General features: G+C 37.8%; 1 protein-coding gene across 1 annotated transcript; it reads left to right on the forward strand.

Moving 5' to 3' along the window:
* The first annotated feature begins 243 nt into the window (after window positions 1-243).
* aass (aminoadipate-semialdehyde synthase) lies at window positions 244-22,920 on the forward strand. The gene is made up of 24 exons (XM_053641898.1): window positions 244-780; window positions 1,395-1,644; window positions 2,643-2,819; window positions 3,048-3,132; window positions 3,362-3,429; window positions 5,385-5,531; window positions 5,626-5,704; window positions 5,882-6,009; window positions 9,540-9,688; window positions 11,329-11,451; window positions 11,544-11,655; window positions 11,824-11,883; window positions 12,089-12,156; window positions 15,363-15,484; window positions 15,605-15,734; window positions 15,854-15,964; window positions 16,066-16,174; window positions 16,403-16,543; window positions 18,101-18,268; window positions 18,629-18,724; window positions 20,502-20,617; window positions 20,707-20,795; window positions 20,884-21,060; window positions 21,185-22,920. The coding sequence occupies exons 2-24, from the start codon at window positions 1,426-1,428 to the stop codon at window positions 21,301-21,303; spliced, it is 2,793 nt and encodes a 930-aa protein (XP_053497873.1). The 5' UTR covers window positions 244-780; window positions 1,395-1,425; the 3' UTR covers window positions 21,304-22,920.
* The last annotated feature ends 1,744 nt before the right edge of the window (window positions 22,921-24,664 follow it).

The raw sequence follows: 24,664 nt of genomic DNA on the forward strand, positions 1-24,664 counted from the left end.
AGAACCAACCACTTTAATAGGAATCTATGTAACTACACATTACAATCAGCCAATCATGTGAGCAGGATAATGCATACAATCATGCAGTTACAGGTCAAGCCTTCAGTTGTTCTAGTTTGCTGAATGCGATGTGGTCTTCTGCTGCTGTGGCCCAGGGGGAGTTAGCTGGACTGTTAATCATCCTGGGCTGAGCCCAGATTCTTCTCCATACATTTTTTCCAGCTCGGCTAGTAGCCTAAGTTTTGAAGTCAATGCGCTGATTTGTGTGTTTATATTTTAGTATATAATTTTAACCGGAGCAAGTTATATTTGTATAATTACATGAGCGATAACTCATTTGAATACACTGGGGAAATAAAATCCCGGTCTACTGTACATGATTTCCTTCCTGACTATTTGAATGCGCGGGTGCGTGAGAAGGAGGGGAACACTCTGCACGCGCGCACAACTCTTCCTGTGCCCGACAGTGAAGTCATAAAAATGCGACGTTGACGTCAAGGACACGGAAAGCAGCGCCTGTGAAATAAAGGAGGTAGAACCGCGCTCAGGCGTGGGATTGGTGGGATTTTCAGTAGGAGGCAAGTCAGCGACCGAAATCCCACCCTGCTCTAGCTGCTATTTTGGACAAGATCCGAGGACTGACTCTCTCACCAGTCAGAAGCATTTCTAGGTCAGAAATAGTGCGATATAACACGGCAGCAGATCCGTACTGACTGGCAGGCCGGGGGGTGTGTGTGTGTTGTCAGTAAGCCGGCCATTTCAGCACAGAGCACTACTAAGGTAGGTGAATGTAGAGATACTCTACACAGTCTTACAGTGTATTACAGCGAGAGAAACTAAAACAGGATCACTGGCATTTATAATAAGGTTTCACATGACCACAGATATAAAATATGTAAAAATAAATAAATAAATATTTTTCATAGAAATCAGACTGACCTTCAGTGAAGTGAAGCTCATGGCCAGACTACAGACAGTAGATAAGTGTTCCCAGGGGAGAGACGTATGAAATATATAATGGTGGTTTCATATTTTAAAGGTGCAGTTTATATTTGGAAACGTTTTTCTACACCCTCAATAATCATGTTATTTGAGACATACTGTAGAAAAACTGTGAGTCACAATTTGGCATTGCATTTTTCTGGCCCAGAAATTTGCTCTGACAGGCCGATATCCCATCACTCAATAATGATTAATTTCCCATAACAGCATGCCCTATTGTATTTGACACATATATGTAGTATATATAATACTTGTCGTGTTTTTGTATTCAGCTGCAGTCTTCTCCCTTCTAAAACCAAATCTACATATATTGTCAGTGTGTGAAAAGATTCAGAAGGTTTTTTGTATATGTTCACACTGTGGCCCTTGCTAACCTCTCTGCACCTGTGTAGTCATAACTTTTAAGTGAAGCCTGGGTGAACCATGCTGCGACTTCTTAGAGGCCAGAGCAGGAGGGTGGACGGCTGTGTCTGCAGCCAGAGGAGGTCGTGTCATCATAAGACTGTGATGGCTATCCGACGAGAGGACGTTAACGTGTGGGAGAGACGGGCACCCCTTGCCCCGCAACATGTGAAGGAAATCACTGCAGCGGGTTATAAAGTGCTGGTGCAGCCCTCCAACAGGAGAGCCATCCACAATAGAGTGAGTAAACACGGGCCTGTTTGATATACACACACAGTATAAAGAACAAAACTGATCAGTAAACCATCTGTGTTAGTTCTGTTTGTTGGTTCAAATATTTCTATGACCAGCAGCCTTTCTGTTGGTGTTGGAGATTTTTAAGCAATTATTTAATTGTGTAGTGGTCTGGGAAACCCCGTCACCATGGCAAAATTCTGCAAAACAGCCTAAAATGATTTTACAAAATCAGGTTTTTGTTTTTATTTAGGCTACTTTATAACACTGCTCTGACTTTCTGCCTGCCAAGGTCATGTTGTGTACAGAACCATTTTAACAAACACAGAGGTAAATGCAATTATTCTGCATTAAAATGTCTAAAACCTTGCTAACTAAGAGTGATTTTTCTCACGATTTGATCAAGTCGATGGATAGTTATATGCCATAGTGAAATGGGCATAAGCCTGTCAGTTCAGTTTATAGTCAGATACTGGCTGTCAAAATGTTCATGACACTCACATCATTGTTTTTAAATGTTTAAATTGCCTAATAAATGTCGAGGAAGGTGGAGCGTCTTTCAACGGACTCTGTAGATGTGATTTTTTTTCTTCCTTTTTCACTTCTTCTTTTTTAGACGTTAAAATGCTAGAACTTTACTTCTGGTGGAGAGATATGTGCGAGAGACACAAATTTCAGTTCAGGAAGTGTGTGTGTGTGTGTGTGTGAGTGAAATTTCACAATGTGACCAAGTGACCAGGTTTTCCCATGTCCCCACATTTGATTTTCATGTCAAGCACCTAATACAAATTAAGTTTTTGCAGTTTAGAAATCAAGAAAAGCTAGGTTTTACAAAGAGCTGTTGCACATTTGACCATTACTATACAATAAATAAAATGCCTTATTTGTGACTCATTCTGCCAGTTATAATCACAATGTGATGCTTATTCAGTCATGTTAAGTGGCTTCCTCAGCTCTTATGAGAAAATGAGTTAGATGTGGAATCACACTGATGTCTTTTTTAGTTCTATGAGAAAGCAGGAGCCATTATACAGGAGGACATCTCAGAGGCTTCTCTCATCATTGGGGTGAAGAGGCCGCCAGAAGAAAAGATCATTCCACGAAAAACCTACGCTTTCTTTTCCCACACCATCAAAGCCCAGGAGGCTAACATGGGTCTTCTAGATGATATACTCAAAAAGGTAAAACTATTCAATGACCCCCTGATGTTTATCCTTTTTTTCGGGCAACAGCTCTTATCAGTTCTTCTCTGCATGCAATTTGTGCAGACCTTAATATGCCATACTTGCTGAACCAAGAACCTAGATAAAATACACAGAGCCGTACTTTGATAAAGATGCATGAATATTTTGGAGAAAACTGGTGTTTTAGAAGCTTAGATTCCTAAGTCAATGTTTTATTCTTTCCAGGAAGTGCGGCTGATTGATTATGAGAAAATGGTTGACGATAATGGGTTCCGAATTGTTGCATTTGGAAAGTGGGCTGGTGTTGCTGGTAAAGTAATGCATTTTCTTGTGATGTTTAATGTGTTTTTCTTCATTTTAGAAAATGGTAGGAAATTCCATATGAAATTACTTAATCTAGATGTGGTTTAACATGTTGAAAAGGGTTGTTTGGCTTAGATTCTGCAGCACTGAATACTGAGGAAAAGGAGAATGCTGAATATGTGTTTTGGAAAAAGCTGTGGTACAAGCTTGACTGCTACTTTTCTCTATTCCTGCAGGAATGATTAACATTTTGCATGGGCTTGGTCTCCGATTCCTGGCCCTTGGGCACCACACTCCCTTTATGGTATGATCTCTTTCATTTATGAGATGTTTTATGCTTCACCTAGTCTGGCAATGTTCATCTACAGATTGTCCTACAGAGGACAATCCATCTCAATTTCAATTTTATTTGTATAGCACTTTTTATAATGAACATTGTCTCAAAGCAGCTTTACAGAAACATATAAACACAGGATACAGATTTGAAATGTGTGACTGTATCCCTAATGAGCAAGACAGTGGCAAGGAAAAACTCCCTAAGATGATATGAGGAAGAAACCTTGAGAGGAACCAGACTCAAAAGGGAACCCATCCTCATCTGGGTAATAACAGATAGTGTGAAAGTAAATGGAAGTTCATTATGGTTTTTATATGAAGTCGGTTTTGTTCAACTGATCCACTGTTCACTTAAGGAGACTTGAGTGCAAAACTCCATGTCGTAATTGCAGTCCTAAGGCTATAGCAGCAACCGTATTCCCAGCAACCACAGCACAACTGACCATGTGAAATTGAGGTCTAAAACCATTTCCATGGTACTTCAAGTGGCACCATCCTCAGCAATCTCCAGGCTGTACTGCTTGGGGCCATCCTCAGTAGCAGAATGTAGGCTCCAGTTGATGATCACTCCAACCAGAAGTAGGGCATCAGGATAGATCAGGCAGGTACGGAGAGCAGAAAGGGTCAGGATCACTGGCATTGTCAGAGTATTATTTACTCAAGCTTACCATGAACAGACTTATTTATTTATTTATTTTTACCACAATGTACAGTCTTATCCATTACAGGATAATAAGCATTCCTAACAATCTCTCCCTTTCTTTTACCTCCCTCTCCCTCTCTCCTTCTGTCGAGCTACACATACAAATATGTTTTCAGCCTGGACTTAAACACTGAGACTGTGTCTGAGTCCCAAACACTAAGTTTCATAACTGTGGGTCTTTGTAAGAGAAAGCTCTTTCCCCTGCTGTAGCCTTCACTATTCGAGGTACCAACAAATAGCCTGCACCTTTTGATTGAAGTAGGCGTGGGGGATCATAAAAGACCAAAAGTTCGCTTAGGTACTGTGGTGCGAGACCATTCAGTGCTTTATAGGTCAATAGTAGTATTTTATAATCAATGCAAAATTTTTACTAGGAGCCTATTAAGTGTGGTTCTAGTAAGGACTCCTGCAACTGCATACTGGACTAACTGAAGCTTGTTTATGCACCTAATGGAACATCCAGACAGTAAGGCATTACAGTAATCCAAGCAGTGCTGCCTCTGTGCTATGATGAGGCCTAAATCCTGACTGATACAGTTCATGAATGTTGTTCCTATGTAGGTACGAGCATAGCTGCTGTGCTACAGCCTTTTCTAAGATCTTAGAAAAAAAGAGGAGCTTTGATATAGGTCTATAGTTGGACAATTGACAGGGCTCAAGGTCAGGTTTTTTAATCAGGGGTTTAATAACTGCTAATTTAAATGATTTAGGTACATAGCCAGTGCTGAGGGAAGAATTGGTTATATTTAGAAGGGGTTTGATTTAGGGATGCACCAAAATGAAAATTCTTGGCCGAAACCGAATATAATGAAAAACTATGATGCTAGTCGCGGATGTTTGTAAAATCCGATGAAAGCTTAGCGATCTCGCAACTTTACAATTGTTTTTAATCTAAAATAGTATCGGTGATATGTTCACACATTATAATCCTGAAAAATGGTATTTTGAAAATATAGAAATTGAGAAAAAATAGCGTCAACTCGAGGGACGAGGGTTCCTGCTTCCTGCGTCCCTGCGCCACCAATGTACTACTATAATGTAGTATGTTGCAAGGCACCTCGGCCACTTTTTTAGATGTCATTTTTCCTCATGCTACTCACTGATTATGTGTGGGTTAAAAAATAAATCTCTGTAAGCATCATATTTATATATCTCAGTAAGTCATAAATTCTGTAATTTAAATAGATGCTTAATGTGGCACTTTTTTCCCCCCTCAACAGCACATTGGAATGGCGCACAATTACAGGAATGTCAGTCAAGCCATACAAGCAGTGAGGGATTGTGGGTATGAGATCTCACTGGGCCTCATGCCGAAGTCCATTGGTCCACTCACATTTGTGTTCACTGGCACAGGCAATGTATCTAATGTGCGTATGACAAATACAGTACAATTCTCCTATGGAATCACATTACAAAGTATGCCATCTGTTATTCACCTTCATTTTAATCAATCCTCTGTAGGGTGCACAAGATATTTTCAATGAGCTTCCATGTGAATATGTGGAGCCACATGAACTGAAAGAGGTCTCCGAATCAGGAGGTACTGCCTCCACCCATTTCTTCTTACTAAACTTATGTTTAGTTCTTGATAAGTACCTTTTTGTCACGTTTGGCTTAACCTGCATTGCATGCAATATACAGGATACAGTCTTTTTGATTTTGTCAATTTAATTCGTTTCCTTCCATTTGACTTGGTTTATTATGGGTGTATCTACAGACCTGACAAAAGTCTATGGTACAGTGATCAGCAGGCACCACCATTTAGTTCGAAAGAGTGATGGCGTTTATGATCCTTTCGAGTATGAGCACCATCCTGAACGTTACACCTCTCACTTCAGATCTAGTGTGAGTACTATGGATGTACAAATATCCAAAATGTGTGAGTTTTTTAAAATATATTTTTGCTGAATCTTATGTAATAGTTCAAAACCTCATGATGAATACAAGTATATAAAGCATGTATGAAATTATGCTTTGCCTTTTTGCTTTTTCCCCAGTCTCTATTGCAAAAACCATGTTCTGCAATGACATGGCTTCCACATACACGCAGTTGCTAGTGAATAAAAAAAATTCATTTGTTATAGATACTGATTGTTTTGTGGCAAATTCAGGCTCAAGAATATTAAGTCTAATGCATCTTTCTTTCTTCATTCTTTATCAGTATACCGCCCTTGAGCATTGCCTCAACCTAACTTTGAGGGGCAGTATACATTTGCTACCTCAGTTTTTAATTCTCTTAAAAATAATGTCCCTCATTTATCAATCATCAACTGAAGTTTTATGTAAATGATCGCATAAGCTAAACTGAACCAAAAATTTCCGCTAGATTCACAAAAGTTTCAGAAACGCTGATTTTTTTTTTTTTTGTACTTGCATGTGTATGTTCATAAATGCAAATCACCTGTGGCCAGTTGCACCAGCATGAATGTAAGAAAAAAAAAATAGTTGGGTGGAAGCCCTACACCTGGCTTAGCTACAACCAGGCTTGTGATAAATATTTACACCGGTTGCATCATCTGAACTTAAGACTAGGTGCAGCTATGCCCAGCATAGACAATATGCATCCATGCTGACACATTCTACGACAGTAGGGATGCATGGTATACCGATAGTGGAAAAATACCGGTATATATTATATTTCAAATGGTACAATATCATAATTTTGCTCAATTCGGTATTTGATGCACTGCTGTTCCGAAGTTCGACCCAAACTGATGAAAAACCGGCACATGTGACAACGGAGGAACACGATGGATCAAACAGATAAAACTCCTTCTACATGCCCGAAACTAATAAATAAAGAGAGCAGTAGGAGTGAAATATGGCATTACTTTGCCTACCAAAGTGCAAGCGCTGCTTTAAAGCATGTGTTGCCGTGGGAGGCAACGCATCAAAGCTTGCTAAGCATTTGTCGATTGCTCATCCTGATTTGCTCAACGAGTTCAGAGATTGACAGGTGAGTCCATCATTCAACTGATTTAATTTAGACTTTTCTTTACAGCACTGATCAACGCACATACATGAGCGTATCAATTAAATAGGATATGGTAAACACAAAAGCTCAAACGTGCATGCGTGACATGCTAGAACCAATGAAGTTTAGGTCTGAATGTTATGAATGTTAGAATAACACTTTACAATAAAGCTACATTTGTCAACATTCATTAGGTAACCTGACCTAACAGTATTATAGCATTTATTAATCAGTAATTATTTATAAATACACTAATACATGATTAGCAGGTTCATATTACTTTATGCATTAAACTAATATGAACCCAAACACAAACCTAAACAATAACTAAGATTAATAAGTTTCTCCAAAATGAAAATTTAACCTATGTTCCCTGTAGTTTTTTTTTTGTTACATTTTGTTTGCACATTTGTTATTGCAGAGTTTTAGGCAGTGTTTTTAAATAAAATTTTCAATTCATTTATCTTTCGAGGCTGGTTATTTGTCACCTATGGTATCGATTTAGTATCGACACCGAGATATTAGATTCTGATATCGTACCGAAGCCAAAATTGTGGTATCGAGCCATCTCTAAACCGCAGTGACAGTTGCCATGCCATTCACGTTGCTATGGTTACAAACTTGCATTTACTAGCACCAACGAATAGATTAAAAATGACAGCTGAGCCAAAGAAATTAAAATTAAATTACTCAGATTATGAAACAAGAAACATAATTGAACAATACATTAAGTATATGTATATTTTAGTATGCAAACAAAACAATGCCATAACTAATTAATAAGAAAAAACAAGACGTCTGGCTGAGGATAACAGCGGCATTCAATGAAGCAGAGGCTGGATTAGGAAGCCATTAGGGACAGCGCTCCGTTCCTATACATTACGTTACGACTGCGGTGATAACTCGTCAATTAATTTCAATAAGTTCTCTATCTCCATATAAATCCAGAGGATTGGTGTGGTCTCTCATTACATTTTCACACACACTGATCTTGTAGCCTGTATATTAGACACGCCATTGTATTAAAGTTTTTATTTTTAGTACTTTGGAAACTAGTCCAATGTAAAAAATATATTCACTAAGATTTTTCACTTTACACCTACCTTTGACTAGGTGTAAGATTTAGTCTCTGATGTAGTACTATGCCTAGATGGTGCAACAGGTATTAATTCTACCTAGTCTTATAACTGGGTGTACGTCCAGCTGGTGCAGCCGGCCCCTGTAAATTACCAGGTGCATTCCTGTCATAGCCGATTTGCATTTAGTGATGCCCACAAAACTCCATAAAAGGCAAAGTTCACAGCACTGAAATGAGGAGTAAACGGCAAAAGAAATTCTTAGAGCTAGAAGTATATGCTAATACAAATCTATATTATTTAGTGCATAACAGCACCTGAAATGGCTAAGTCCCAGGTGATCATGGACACCAAACACGTCACACTTGGAAAATACTATTTAATGATTTTTTTTTTTTCTTCAAATCAAAGCATCTCAGCCAGAAATCTGTCATACACCAATAAGCCCTCTCTTTTGGTGTGTTGGAAAAGCAGAAGGGTATGTGACATAGGAAGCTGGTGATGGCATGCAGCACACTAGGGAGCAACTCTTTGCATCTTGGTTTATTGCGTCTTATAACAGATCGGTCACTTATCCGTCACTTAGTGCTGGCTCTAATGAAGTGTTGCACAGCATTAAGACAAGATGCCATGGCAGACAGAACTGAAGGACTTGTTAATTGAAGGACTGGTCTTATTTGTTTTAATTTATGGAGGTGTTGGCTGGCTTTCTTTTAATCTAATATTTCTTAGTTAATAGCATTCATATGAAATGACTGGCTTTCATAGAATGTGTGTAATTGAAATACATAAGCTATTTACACATAATCCCTGTATAAAAGTGCAGTAATTCATTGCAAATTAAGATTTGAAGCTGATCAATAAAGGTTTACGTTATATAGTAACGTAAAGCTACTACAGATGATTTACACATAAATCGGTTTGTATCTATCTTGGAAAAAAAAACACGTAAAAACAGTAGTGACTCGGTTTCTGCAAGTTGCAGGGGGAGCTTGTCTTCCTTTTAATGATTTCCACACTTCACTGAGCTATGAATTGAATGCAGCTTACAGACTCTCTTAACATATTAAAGCTCAAGAGAGCTAGTCATCAAGTCAGTTCTTCATTAATTAGTCAAAAGGAATAAAATTACTGTGTAATGCTCAAGCTCTCAAGGTTTTTATGCCCAGTAGAGATTTGCTCACTCCTAGACTCATTTATTGTCACTAAGAGACATGTTTAATGTTAATTTGTCAAATTGTTTTAATGAGGTTGTCGTTCACAGTAGTTTGCCATTAGCTGTTTTCAATATCGGAGAAATTGACCTCAGCTATTGTGTTTTAAAGGTAGCACCTTACACAACTTGTCTGATAAACGGCATCTACTGGGACCCGCAGACTCCGAGGCTGCTGCGGCAACTGGATGCACAGAAGCTTATTAGACCTTCAAAAGCTTTAGGCACAGTGACCGAAGGCTGGCCCACCCTGCCACACAAGTGAGATTTTGTTCAACGTCATTAGTTTTCCTCAGTTACAGTACATCATTTTGTTGTGCGAGGTATTAATTACAAGATGTTTGATTATAAATCATTTATTTTATTTTAGATCATATATAGCAAGTGTTATACATGCCTTTGTCAGCTGTGTGTTTTAATTACACAGTTCAGATTGTGTTTGGTTTGATTCACTTTATAATCCAAAAACAAAATTATCTGCACCCTGACAATTAATATTTGGTGAAGCCTCCCTTGGTGTCTTCAAGTAATGTATAACAAGATTGGAGACACTTGATTGATTTTGGACTCCTTCATACTGAATATTTCAAGCTCCTTAATATACTAAGCTTTTATGTATGTGGTTTTCCCACTACAGGAGACTGAGATGGTTGGTCCAAAACATTTCTGTGATTGTTGCATAACTGATATGCCATCATATTTTAAACTTGGTACCCCATATGGGGGATTTTCCTAGTCTCTAGTCCCAATTTTTTTCTTTGGTGTGTTCTTTGGTTTTCCTAGGGTAATAGACAACAAAGGGCCTTTGCATGTGTGCAAATCATACTTTTACCCCAAGGACATTCTCAAAGGCAACAACAGAGTTCCCAGGAACTGTGTGCAAATTAGAAATATTTTTTATGATTTTGTTGAATTTATTTAAAATATTCCTTTTAATCATAAATAATTTTCACTTTTGCCATATAAGGTGTTATCCCCAGCAATTGGGCTCTTTTAAAATGGCCTTGGGCTTATAGTTTGTCAATTTGTCAGTTACATTTTTTGTATTGCCCACTGTGTCCAGAGTTTCAGTTTCAGATAAGAATTTTCATAATATCTGAGGGTGTACAGTGGCTTAGCACCTCCAGGGTTGGGGGTTCATTTCCCACTGCTGCCCTGTGTTTGCATGTTCTCCCTGTGCTGTGGGGGTTTCCTCCGGATACTCCGGTTTTCTCCTCCACTCCAAAGACATCCTGCGATGGATTGGTACCCTGTCCAAGGTGTACCCCGCCTTGTGCCCGATGCTCCCTGGGATGGGCTCCAGGTTCCCCTGTAGGAAAAGCAGTATAGAAGATGGGTTGTTGGATAATCATATCTGATATCTGCAATTTCCTTGAGACAGTTCTTGGTCAGCTCTCTCTTAAAGAAGGAACTCTCTCTCTTTGCCACATTCAACAACTCTTTTCTTTGAAACAGCTGATGCCTTTCTCTGTGCAACTGAACCATAACCATTTTCTGATCCTTTCTATGAGTGTTTAATTTTTCTCATTACTTGATATGCTCACAAATGGATATGTATTTCCATTTCCTGTTTTCCTGGTAGCCTGTTTTGGTATCACCATGGTCCATTAAAAGAGAAGAGCCACAGGTTTATTATTTAATTGAAAGGCAGTTTCCTTGTCCTGTTTTCTGGAAAGATGTGATAATTTTATAATCATGGGTTTTGATTGTGAGCTAAGTATTTTAACCTTAAATATAAAATCGGTGAACTTAATGATTATTGTAATTACAATGCTGATAACATTAAGATAGGGATGTAAAAATGGCTTGTGGACCATTTTGCTTAGCTGTGTTCCATACTGAGATTTTGTAAAAAGATATTCAGCAATATTATTTATATTTTCTTTATCAATCTTTGCCAGGTTCTTGGCAATTTGTGACATTTCTGCAGACACAGGAGGTTCCATTGATTTCATGACCGAGTGCACTACCATTCAGAAGCCCTTTTGCATGTATGACGCCAACCAGCACATAGACCATGACAGGTATGAGTATGACTTAATGCTGTTCATAAACAAGAGGGAGCTATGAATACTGATCAGAAAGCATCGTTGTTTCTTATTTTTTTCCTTTATAGTGTGGAAGGAAATGGCATTCTCATGTGCTCTATTGATAACTTGCCTGCCCAGCTTCCCATTGAGGCTACAGATTATTTTGGCAATCGCTTGTCCCCCTACATTTGGGAAATGGTAAGTAATAATCAGCTTCCTTATCAGTTTGGTTTTCTTTTGGAGAAGACTGCACTGGATACAAAAAGGTTTTGGTCACTTAAACTGTTTACTGTTTTGTGTTAATTATCACATGTCCTTTTGTTGATGTTCATTTAATTTTTAATATTGCTTTCTTTATATCCTCAGCTTCAGTCAGATGCAACAAGACCACTAGATGAAGAGAGCTTCTCTCCACAAGTCAGAGATGTAAGTCTGATGTCTCCCAATGTCTTTTTTATCTAGTGTTCATGTGTGTCAGTTCATCACTGTGCCTGACAAGCCAAACGTTTTTGTGTATCCAAAGTTTCTACTACTTTTAAGTAGCTACTTGAATGCTTTGCTTAAGCCCTCTAGCCTGGGAGTTAACGCTTAACTTTGATCACATGTTGATCTCATTTTGTTCTCATTCAAGGCTGTAATAGCATCTAACGGGAAGTTGACTCCTAAGTTTGAGTACATTCAGAAGTTAAGAGAGAAAAGGTAAGAAGCATTATATAGCATGTATGCTATGTACAGTGTTTTGTTGTTTGAATGCTATGTACAATGTTTGGGGGAAAAAAATAAAGGATGTCTGTTTGCCTTTAGCTATAAGTTCCAAGTTATGTTTGAGATTAAAAATTAGGAAACTTTACATAATGTCAGCTTTTCATACTTTAGCTCTGTCATTCTTTACCATTAAAACAATTGTCAAATGCTTTGAATATAAAATGTGAAAATGGTTTGAAAACGATACAGTACAATTCACTGATTTTGAAAACTTCTCTCAAAGACTGAAGAACAGATAATGCCTATAGAAACAACATTTATTTAAGGTGGTATATCTTGATTGACAGATGTGTCGTCCAATCAGCTATAAGTAATCCATTTGCAATATATACCTATCTTTTCTATTTTGTCCAACTTTTCATTTTGACTTGTTATTTTGTTTTCGGATTTGCCATTGTGTTTAGAATTTGTTGTTTTGTTTTTGTATTTGTTACTTTGTTTTCAGCTGTGTGGTTTGTTTTGCACTTCTCGGCCACTGGACATCCTTTTTCTTTTATTTTTTTATATTTTATAAGTACTTTAGGTAATCCTACTTTTCATTTTTATGCAATATTTCTCAGTATAGGTCTGTATATTGGGTTTTCAGAGCTGCTAACATATGTGTAGGTTCTCTGCATTTTATCGTGTTTAATATAAAGGCAGATAAGCCAGTCGAGACATGAATCTGAATTGATTGCCAGTTGCGTAGTAGTTATGATCTGGCGCTTTTCTCGCTTTTCATAAATTTTAAGTAAATGTCTAACAGAAAAACGAAATAAACACTTATACATTTTACTTTGTTAAACATGTTTTTTAAATCAGTTTGTTATTAGTATTGTTAGTAGTGTCAGCTTTACAACTTCCTGTTCGACAAGCTGTTAGTGTCGAAACAATAATGTATTCAAACGAGCGCATTAATATAAACCTATAGTTCATGGTACAGCCGGAACTACTTTCCGGCTTACCTTCTGACCAGTCAGATTCGAGCATTTAACCATGCTGTGGTATAAAACGTTTTTTAACAGTAAATTTAGTTTATTGTTCATTAATAAATTCATTGTAATCGTTGGCAAATTGCTGCCGAATAACATCTGCGACAAAGATGTTGCTGTGCATCCGCTGTGGCATGACCCCATTATGCGCAATATTTTCGTATATTAGCACAATCTGTCGTGTTATTCCTTACATGATGAAGTTGAATGCATTAATGTCTGTAAAATACACAGTCATAAAATCACCAAAATGCCAGCAGTTCAATACAAAAGGTCAAATGCAACAGGAAACTGAAGCCTATGCCTTTCCCGTGTATGACTGAAAGACTAAGCATCACTTATTATACAGTCATAATTGACATATGTCATGATTGTCTGTTAAGTGAGAAGTATAACATGTTTTGATATTTTTTTTATTAATTAATCCATTTTTAAAAAAAGTTTTGGAATGCAAAATTATTCAAAATCAAATACTTGCTAAAGGAGATATGTGCCAAAGTACAACCCTGCCTTGCAACTTCCCCTGAATCATCAACCCCTATCATCACTTATTTACAGAATGTGTTTTTTAAAAGTGTAACACAGTTCATTCAGATCATTGCCATTTTTTTGGACTGTTAGGCGAAAATACCTTCCTCTAAATTAAAATTAAGTACCTAAATCAGTTTACATTAAAGGATCAGCATGGATTTATGAAAAATTTGTATGAATTTGCTTGACTATTAATTAGCAATTTGAAAGCAGTTGAAATTCATCTGAAACCTTTGTGTTTTTGGCCTGTATATTACTAACTCTGCGAGATATTTGAGCATTTCTGAGGGGATATCTTGCTCCAAATATTCAAGCATCTTTACTTTAAAAAAAAAAAAGAAAGAAAATCCTTTTTTCCCTCAAAACCAAATGAACTACTTTCCAGACAAAGCCCGATCATCACACATGGTTTAATGTTCACACTAACCTCCAGCCATATGTGTTCTGTTCAGGCACAGTACGGTCAGCGTGTGGTTTCTGTGCCTTCACTGCCTTAACACCTTGCATGGCTGGAGCATTCCAGTATGGAGATTTCTCTCGAGGGTAGACCATCTCGTTATCTTTCATCACAACTAACATGTTTCCACTTGTTCTTGTCCCAAAATGAGATTTTGGCATGCTATCTGACAGCTATATATATATATATATATATATATATATATATATATATTAATGTTTTTAAAGCCATCCAAAATCAAAACATTTCTGACAAAATTCACTTTCACCAACTATTCACGTCAGCCAATTGAGACTTTCAGTATTTACTAAAGGACACAATGTATCATCTTAATCATAGACGTTCTATTGTTTTAAGTGTTATTGCTTTTCATAAGACCATCTTAATTTTTCTTTCACACTCTGGCAACTTACTTTATGAAAAGCCGTCAACCTTCCTGTGCTTGTAAATTAGTTCCTCTACACTCGCTCTTGCCTTTATTGCATGTATTTTTCTTTTTTTTTCAAAAAAATCCAAGTGATTTATAGACTGCATTTGTCACATGTCCATCTGCTTCATATATAGGTGTTTTATTTGTGTGGGATGTGTTTATTGTACTTGAGATTCACATGGACATAACAGTTCATGTAGTCTAAATAGGTATTTATTGCCCTGTTTACATTTAAATAATTAAAGTAATAACACCAAGAAAGTGTTCCTTCACTCTTTAAAGAAGTTGTTAATTAGACCTCTGCAGCCAAATGTGGCTGAAAACATTTCATAAGGTAAACAAGCATAGATTTCTTCTAACTATCAATAGCTAATTATCAATATCAACTATCAATAGATAGTCTAACTATCAATAGTTAGTATCAATGGGCTGCTGTGGCTCAGGTGGTAGAGTGGGTTGTCCACTAATCGTAGGGTTGGTTTCGATTCCCGGCCCACATGACTGCACATGCCGAAGTGACCTTGGGCAAGACACTGTACCCCAAGTTGTTCCCGGTGGCAAGTTAGCGCCTTGCATGGCAGCTCTGCTACCATTGGAGTGTGTGTGTGAATGGGTGAATGAGATACAGTGTAAAGCACTTTAGATAAAAGCGCTATATAAGTGTGCCATTTTATCAATAGTTTATCATGTCACACTTAAAAGCTTGTGTGTGTGTGTGTGTCCCCTTTCTCATGGTTGTGACATTTCACAGGGAATCTGAAAAGATCCTGAAGAAAGGCGGAATGAAGCGTGTTTTGCTGCTAGGTTCTGGCTATGTGTCTCGCCCTGTTGTTGAGTATCTCACCAGGGATCCTGGCACCCAAGTCACAGTGGGTAAGTGCCATGGACTATAGCATAGAAATCCTACTAGGCTTATTTTAAAAGCAGGAATTCCCTCTAGTTTATTTTGAGTAAGTGCGTCTAAACTTAAGTTTCTGTTGTGCTTGTTTTCAGCATCAGTGCTTCTAAGCCAGGCTGAGGAACTGGCTTCCAAATACCCAAACACCATACCTATAATGCTTGATGTGACTAGCCAAGAAGGCCATCTCGAGTTTCTGGTCAAGGATCATGACCTAGTCATCAGGCATGGACTCCATGATAAACTCTTCGATCTGTTTTCCACCATTATACCATTACATTACACAAAACACAGCTAATCTTTTCCTGTTTTTTTTTTTTTTTTATATTTTATTTTATCTTTAGCATGCTGCCATATACCTATCATCCCTTGGTAGCTAAATATTGCATCAGTAAGAAAGTGAACCTAGTGACAGCCAGCTACCAGTCTCCAGCCATGAAAGAGCTCCAGAAATGGTAAATATTGTTTGAAGTTATTATATTGTCAGATTGTGGTCCTGTTTGCTGCTTTCACTGATGTGTTCACATTGCTTTATTGTGGCTGCATGTTTTGCCAGTGCTGAGGAGGCTGGCATCACCATAGTCAATGAGATGGGCCTGGACCCTGGCATTGATCACATGTTGGCCATGGAGTGCATCGACCAGGCCAAGGCAGACGGTTGCACTGTAGGTATTTTTTGCTTGTGTTCACTTGTCATGTGTGTTTACTGTTATGTGTGATGGTGTGATATATCACCATTGGTAGAATCATTAGCATCTATGGCAGACATCTGACCAGTCCATTTACACTTTGTGTTGCATGTTGATTTGTAGTCTTTTAGCCATTTTGTTTTTGTTTTTGTTTTGTATGTACTGCTATTGATTTGCAGTATTTTTCTTTATTCGTGCACACAGGTGGAGTCTTACAGCTCTTTCTGTGGTGGTGTTCCTGCACCAGAGTGTTCTGACAATCCACTGCGTTACAAATTCAGCTGGAGTCCATATGGAGTGTTGCTCAATACCATCAGTCCTGCCATTTATCGCAAAGACAACCAGGTAATGAGTGTGTGAAGAGAAGCATGCCAAATAACACGATGTAAAGTCATCCAGTTGTGAAATGACTATCTTTTCACAAGATTTTGAAAAAAGGGATAGCTGCAGGTTGGATTAAATATTAAGATATTAGGTAACATATTAAGGGACATGACTGTAATTTTATACATTTATAATGTCAAATGTGGAAAGTAGAAAAAAAACAAGGTGTGTGTTTTATATTTTTACTACCTTTTGACATTTTAGCTCAGTAACTTGAATGAGGAGTAGTGCTGGTGATATCAATGTCCGGTTTTCATAGTGATTTCAAAGCTATTTTTATTTATAAAAGCTGAAAGATCCCCTTGAGAACATATTACGTCAGGAACACTCATTGTAATTTCTTGAGATAAAGGGAAAAGTTGGAGACAAATTTACAAATTATATATATATATATATTATTTTTAAAAATGACATTGATAAGTGTGTATAGCCATGTGGTTGTGCTTGCCTTGGCTGTTTTATTAGGTGAACTTCTCAAGTAGGTGCACCTAGCACATTTGCTGCTATGATCAGTTTTTCACCACCTCAATACTCCATCCATTAATGGAATATGACTAACACAGGACCACAGGTACTATGGGTCTTATTTATGTGATGGACTGTTTGCAACACAGAATTCACACTGACATGCCACTGCTGTAAGTGGGTGTGATGCTGGTCTGAGCTGATGTGATTTCTCAGATGCATCAGTGTTTTCTAGGATTTTAAAACACCTTCATGTCAGTGCTGGTTTGGAAAGAGGCCAGCAGTTTTATATTTGGAAGCTGACACTGATAAGCAATAGAGGACAATTAACACACACTGTGTTGACCAAGTTGCCATCTCTAACTGAACACTTGCATGGTGGATGTGTCTAATAATGTAGACAGAAAGTTACCACACAGTCGAACAGACTCAGCAACACTGTTGCAGTCAGTGTCACTGATTAGCTGAGAATGATCCTCCACCCAATAATATCAATGCCTGGACAGCTGTGGTTCTTTGGTGGTCTATTTCCATTGATGGGGGTAGAAAGGGGTGACAAATTGTATGTAGTTACCGATAGACAACGTTTACCTAATGGTCAACATATTTGGGTATTATTTACGTATATAGGTATGAGTATTCCAAGGATAACCAAAATATGAACAATTTAACCCAATATGAATACATTATTCAGATTGAACAGATAACGTGTACTAAACAGACACAAATGCAGATGTAAATAAAAGGTGCACTGTTGTTTTTTTTTTGTTTTTTGTGAGCGACATGTGAAACGCACTGGACAAAGAAAGAGTTCATTGATTAACTTTATCATGAATTGCTGCATGGTGCATTTAATTCTTATTTCTTTTACTGTGCTTTTAATTAGGCTACTAGTGTGTTTTTTTTTTTGTTTGTCCCCCCCCAGTGAAATAAGGTTCATATTTAATTGCAAAAAATAAACAAATAAACAACTTCCAGAATTGTGGATGGCACTGATTTAAGTGTTTTTGCATTTTCGCTCTCTCTGTGTGTGTATGTGTGTGTGTGTTACAGCTGATCAGTATTTCCCCTGGTGGGTCTCTAATGGACGCCACCATGCCCATGGACTTCTTTCCAGGTTTTAACCTTGAGGGCTTTCCCAATCGAGACAGCACCAAATATGCTGAACCCTATGGCATTGAGTCTGCACACACACTGATCAGAGGAACTCTACGCTTTAAGGTTTTTCACCCTGCAACCATTTTCTGTCAGACCAATTGGGACAGCTTGTACTGTAACTTGGTCTACAATCCTAAGCCGTAATAATACAACCCGATCAGCCTGATCTTATAATAATGAATACAAAGCCTGTAATGAGAGGTCTGTAATTTTAGAAGGGTTCTTTCCGGCTACTGTCTAGACAGGTGTGCAGCTGCTAGTTTCTCAAGTCGAGTTAGATTTCACATATACCAGTTATATTTCTGACCCCAGAAACTCTGAGAGGTGATTTTATTTTTAGAACTTGTTCGTTTGTCTCAAGCGAGCAAGGAATGGCATCCAGAGTGAAAACGTTCAGCATGTCTTTGTGCTTTGTTCCCACAGGGTTTCTGCAGAGCAATGAGCAGCTTTGTAAAACTAGGCCTGATCAACACTGAGCCTTGCCCAATGCTGGAACACACAGCCGATCCTGTCTCCTGGGTACACACTTAATTTACTTGTACATTGAGACCATTGGAAAAAATACCTCTATTTTCCAATTTTTTTCTAATTTAACACAAAAATATATATAAATTATATTATCAGCAGCAACTTGACTGAAAATTTAAATAGTGACTTATATTTTGAATATTAAACTTTTAATTTCATTACTTCAAGTGCTTGCTTGTTCTTAGAAATCAGAGGGTTTTTTTCTGTAGTTAGGGTAAGGCTCTACCCTAAAACATTAAATGTGTGTATGTTCAAATATTTGCGATGTGATACTGGTGTTTATTTATTTATAAATCTGAAATTTTGTTATTCCCTTGAGAAGCTAGCAGTTGTGTGTTGTGTTGATCTCACAGGAGGACGTTGCAAGCAAAGTTACAGTGGAGTTTAACGGGAGAAATCCTTGAATTCACTGATCTCAAACATAACAGATAACATCAAGGTTTTGCTGTTCGCTCCTAAAAACAAAAGAGCAAGAGCTTCTCTTCTCAATCAACATTTTCCAGCAACTGAAAGATCCAAAATGCAATGTTGCTACACTCAGCGAACACTTTATTAGGAACACTATATTAATACTGGATAGGGCCTCCCTTTGCTCTCAAAACAGCCTTAATTCTTCATGTCATGGATTCCAGATGATGTTGGGAACATTTCTTTGAGATTCTGGTCCATGTTGATATGACTTCATCACAGAATTCTTGCAGGTTTTTCAGGTGCACTTTCATGCTGTCAATCTCCCGTTCTACCACATCCCCAAGGTGTTGTATTGGATTCAGAGCCGGTGACTGGGAAGGCCACTGAAGAACACAGAAGTTATTGTCATGTTCATGAATTCAATTTTCAATTCAATTCAGTTTCATTTGTATAGCGCTTCTTACAGTGGACATTGTCTCAAAGCAGCTTTACAGAAACGTATAAACACAGGATACAGATTTTAAACGTGTGAATTTATCCCTAATGAGCAAGTCGGTGGCGACAGTGGCAAGGAAAAACTCCCTAAGATGATGAAACCAGTTTGAGATGACTTTTGATTTGTGGCACGGTGCATTATTATGCTGGAAGTAGCCGTTAGAAAATGGTAAACTGTGGCCATGAAGGAATGTACATGGTCAGCAACAATAATCAAATAGGCTGTGGCAAACATGCGATGATTGATCGGTATTAACAGGCCTAAAGTGTTCCAAGAAAACATTCCCCACACCATTACACCACCTCCACCAGAATGAGTAGGTGTACAGGTGTTCCAAATAAAGTGCTCGGTGAATGTATATGAGAGTTGTGATGAGTTACAGTGGAGTCTCTGCTCAGGCTAGTTTGATTGACTGATGCTGGTATTAGCATTATTATCATTAGTATTAGCATTAAACTTGAGGCTGTGGAATTTTATCTACTTGAGCAGAGAGTACAGATGAGAATATGAGACTAAGGTGCTGCTGCCTCGCTCTCTTTTAAATAGAGATGAAGCCAGGGCTAATTTCTCCTTGTGCCACTATTAGCAGGTAGATGACTGGCATTGTGGGTAATGTAGGAAACAGTTAACCAAAGTGAAAATAGACTAACATGACAATAAAAGATGTTTAAATGGGGAAAAAAGCCAACTCAGAATTTAATCACTCAATACATTTTGGTCACCATTGAAGATCACATGTTAATTGTAAAAATTAATGTATAGGTTGATCAATGTGGATCAAATACAATACATCAAGAAGCACATGGAAAAAACAGCTCATATTTTTTAGATTTTAATATAATGTTTCCATCTTGCCTGCAGAAAGAGCTCCTGAGTAAGCTAATTGGCTTGTCCTCTGACGTTAGCATGGAGTCTTTTGAGGAAGCTGTGTTCAATCAAATCGGAAGAGATGAGTTCAGGATGCAGACTCTCAAATGGTGCGTAGTGAAACTGAACACATCAACACAGACACATCTCTTTCAGAATTTGTTTTGGATCCAGTAATCCAGGTGTTTGTCCCTTCCAGGTTTGAGATGCTGAGTGAGGAGCCTGTGCCTCATGCTAACACCATCCTGGAAGCATTCACTAAACACCTGGAGGCTAAGCTGGCTTTCGGTAAGCTATGATGTCCACCTGTCTCACTTAAAGCAGTATCTGTCTGGGAATGGGGGCTAAGCTGTCATGCTATTTTGTGTTGTATCAGATAAAGGAGAGAGAGATATGATCATCATGAAGAATGACATTGGCATCAGACACCCTACAGGAGAACTTGAGATGAAGCACATCAGTCTGGTGGTCTATGGAGATCCTAATGGCCTCTCTGCCATGGCTAAAACAGTGGGCTACCCTGCTGCTATTGCAGCTCGTATGGTCCTGGATGGTAAAATGTCCACATGTAGTCTATATGCTCTACAAATGTTACATTTTTATACGTTTAGTAACCATGACACTTCTTATCTGGAATGGGATGCAAATTCAAGCTAACACTTTGTTGTTCTTTTCAGGTGAGCTGAACACTAAAGGACTTGTTGTACCATTGACAAAGAACATCTATGCACCTGTTTTGAGGAGACTTCAGCAGGAAGGCCTTCAGTTCACCACCAAAAGCACAATATCAGAGTAATGCGCTATAAAATCTACTCCTGCTGCTCATAATTGTATGAATATCAATTTTCTTAATCAACTGCTTTTTCACTTCTGTGTGATGAACTACTGATTGCTTTGGAATGTTTAGGCTTCCTCCTGTAAACTTGCTTGTAACGGTTTTGTTGAAATATTCCTTCTAGTACTTCAGTATATATCCCTCTACAGCCCTTAAAACATCTTGCCATAATGTATTCAACACATTTATTATAAGTCGAACTAAACTGCACATTTGATGTCAGACAAATTTACTTTCTAGTATGTATTTCAGACTGGTTCCCAAATGGGAGTGTATCCATGTTCCCCAGAGTTATATGGCACATAATGAACACATGATGATTTAAAGCTGGAGCTAGGCTTCAGCATAAGAGAGAGCAATAACGGTTCAGCATGTGCAACCTAGTCAATTTTCAGAAATTTCAAGTCTGGATGAAGGATGGATTTTAAATTAATCTGTCTTTGATGTTTAAATTTAAAAAGGTAATAAAGTTAATAGGGCCCTGGGAAAGTGAGTCCTGATTTCATAACACCTTCGGAAAAGTCTACTTAATGTGTGTTAACAGAATATTGAACAGGGGAACATAGGAATGACCCCTCCCAAACTAGGGCAGAAACACGCTATCTCCTCCATTTGTTACATTTATTTATTTTACAAATTAATATTAGAAATATCGAAGGCAGATTTTGTGTGTGAATATTTTTAAATTTGTTACACATTCACATTCAGAGAAGCCACAGTGAAATGAATAGTGCATTTGTTATTTTAGGTTTTTCCCCCTCCCTATCCTGACACGTTTCACTAATGTAGTTCAATTAAAATGAACAGATTTCCCCATCCATCTACCTCTGCTAAACAAACTAGCAGTGTGTCTCAAATCACATACTTTTACACTATTCTAGACTGTTATTGAGTTTTAACACTTCCCGGTTTCCCCATTACAGTTAGTGTTTGAATTTTATAAACCTCTCATGTCGCCTTCAAACTTACCGAAACATCTGTTTTGTGTACCATTCTTCTGGATTTGAGTAAATACTTTTGAATGTAAATTCAGAGATTTGGATTTGAGACACAGCCAATAACAGCAGTCACACGGCAGACAGTTTTAAAGGTGCATTAGGTAAGATTTCTCAAAATTTGTCAAGACTAGGGCTCTATCAGTTAAGTAGGTGGAGCTGAATAAGATTTTAATTATTTTTTTCCCCCACCCATGAACACAAAGTGGTAGTTCAACTAGAGTTAGCATTAGCAGGGACTGTTGTGGATAAAAAATGTCATAAAATAAACATAAGGGAGACCTAGCATCCAGCAAAGGGGAGAGGAAGGACTGACGACGGGCACACACATGAATAACTTTATAAGAATAATGAAAAAGGAGTAATAAGATATTATAATATCTTATATAGTAATAGAGAAACTCTCTATAAAAAAACAGAATAGTAGGATATGCAGGACAGTAGAACTGTAATGATATTAAGAAGTTGGAAGTACAGTAAGCTGCTTTTCAAGTAGTATAAATATATATAAAATAAGAAATATAGAGCAAATATGAAAATAAATTATAAACTAGAAATACAGGAAAATGTACTCATGACTCAAATGGTGAAGGTTCTTGTCTCGCAAGGAAGGCCTTAATTTTAACCATGAGGAGCCATTTATAAGGGTGGCTGAGTCAAGCTGCCCCCCCCCCCCCCCCCCCGCGAGATAACAATAAGACCAAGGTCACTCTAGATTGTTTAGTCTTGTCCACTTTTCTATTTTACGCAGTGTGCAGAGTGAAGGGGTGTGAGGGAGTGTCTATAAAATGACTGACAGGGTGGCCATGTAAACACAAACATGCACTCTATAACACTTTTCCAAAGGGGGTTTCTCAGCCACGTAATTTATTATTATTATTATTATTATTATTATTATTATTATTGAACTAAGTTAATAATAATGCCACCCACATTATTGCTAATTCTGCAAATCATGTGCCAAATATGAACAAACCAGGCTGCTTAAGGTCAGGGCCTATCATACCACCCATGCATGGATTACTTTCCTATAACACAACACTTTCCACTAGATTGGTAAGTAAATGTATGTTACTGACATCATAAATGTTCAAATGTTGCAGTAATCCTAAATTACAAACAAGCAAAAAAAAATTGGTGACCGCACACTGAATTCAGTCCAGATTAAAAAGTGTAGCAAAATTTTTCATTACATTTTTATAAATTGCATGGTGCAAAAAGTGCAAAGTGCATATGAATGAAAAGGCAGACCAGCACGGGCAGACATTTCAACACATTGCTTTCTTCAGTGCTCATAATCATTCACCCCTTTTCTTAGTAGATTACCAATTAGGGATAATCAGCTGGATTCAGTTAGCAAAAGTAGAACTCCAAGAGAGTATTGCTGTGGACATATGTGGCACAGAATATTACAGATATGCAACTGCAGCAAATGACGTATGCAAACAATATAAATATAACAAACATTTTAAAAAACCACATATTAAAAAAAATATATATATATATATATATATATACATATACATACACACACACACACACACACACACACACACACAAAAAAACAGGAAAGTTATAATTCTTCACTCATGCCATCAGGGAATAAAGACTTGAGTTCAAAGATCCAAAATGCCTTCCTTTGCAACAATTTCTTACCTCTATCTCGGCATCTTCTATGAGGTAAATCCTCTCCATGCCCAGGAACTTCATGTCTGACAAAGAATGTTTGACAAACTTAAAGTGACGATAAATTGGAGATGTGTCATCCTGTCTTCTAATGGCACTTGTATGTTCAATGATTCTTGAGTCCATGATGCCATGTAGCCTAACAAAATGTCCAGGTCCTTTTTTATTTTTTAATTTCATGACATTTGGCAGACACTCTTATCCAGAGTGACTTACATTTATCTCATTTATACATCTGAGTGGTTGAGGGTTACAGGTCTTGCTCAAGGGCCCAACATTGACCGCTTGGCAGTGCTGGAGATGAATTCATGACATTTTGAGCAGTAGACCAAACCTTAAAGTGCCACCACCATATTTAACTGTGGGCATGAAGTACTTTTCCATATGGCTACCTCTCTGTGTGCCAAAACCACCTCTGGTGTTTATTGCCAAAATGCTGTATTTTGGTTTCATCTAACCATAGAATCCGATCCCATTTGAAGTTCCAGTAGTGTCTGGCAAACTGAAGACGCTGGAGTTTTATTTTTATATTTTTTTTATAGCCACTTCCCATTTTGTGAAGCTCAACAACCTTTTTCTGCACATCACATCTATATTCCTTGGTCTTACCCTTTGTTATGAATGACTATGGGCATTTTGGC

This window comes from Ictalurus furcatus, chromosome 14, assembly GCF_023375685.1.
Source record: "Ictalurus furcatus strain D&B chromosome 14, Billie_1.0, whole genome shotgun sequence".
NCBI classification, from domain to species: domain Eukaryota; kingdom Metazoa; phylum Chordata; class Actinopteri; order Siluriformes; family Ictaluridae; genus Ictalurus; species Ictalurus furcatus.

Coding starts and splice junctions, on each gene's coding strand:
- aass (XM_053641898.1), top strand. CDS start 1,426: ATGCTGCGACTTCTTAGAGGCCAGAGCAGGAGGGTGGACGGCTGTGTC. Junction 3,133..3,361: donor AAAGTGGGCTGGTGTTGCTG/GTAAAGTAATGC, acceptor CTATTCCTGCAG/GAATGATTAACATTTTGCAT. Junction 5,532..5,625: donor GCACAGGCAATGTATCTAAT/GTGCGTATGACA, acceptor AATCCTCTGTAG/GGTGCACAAGATATTTTCAA.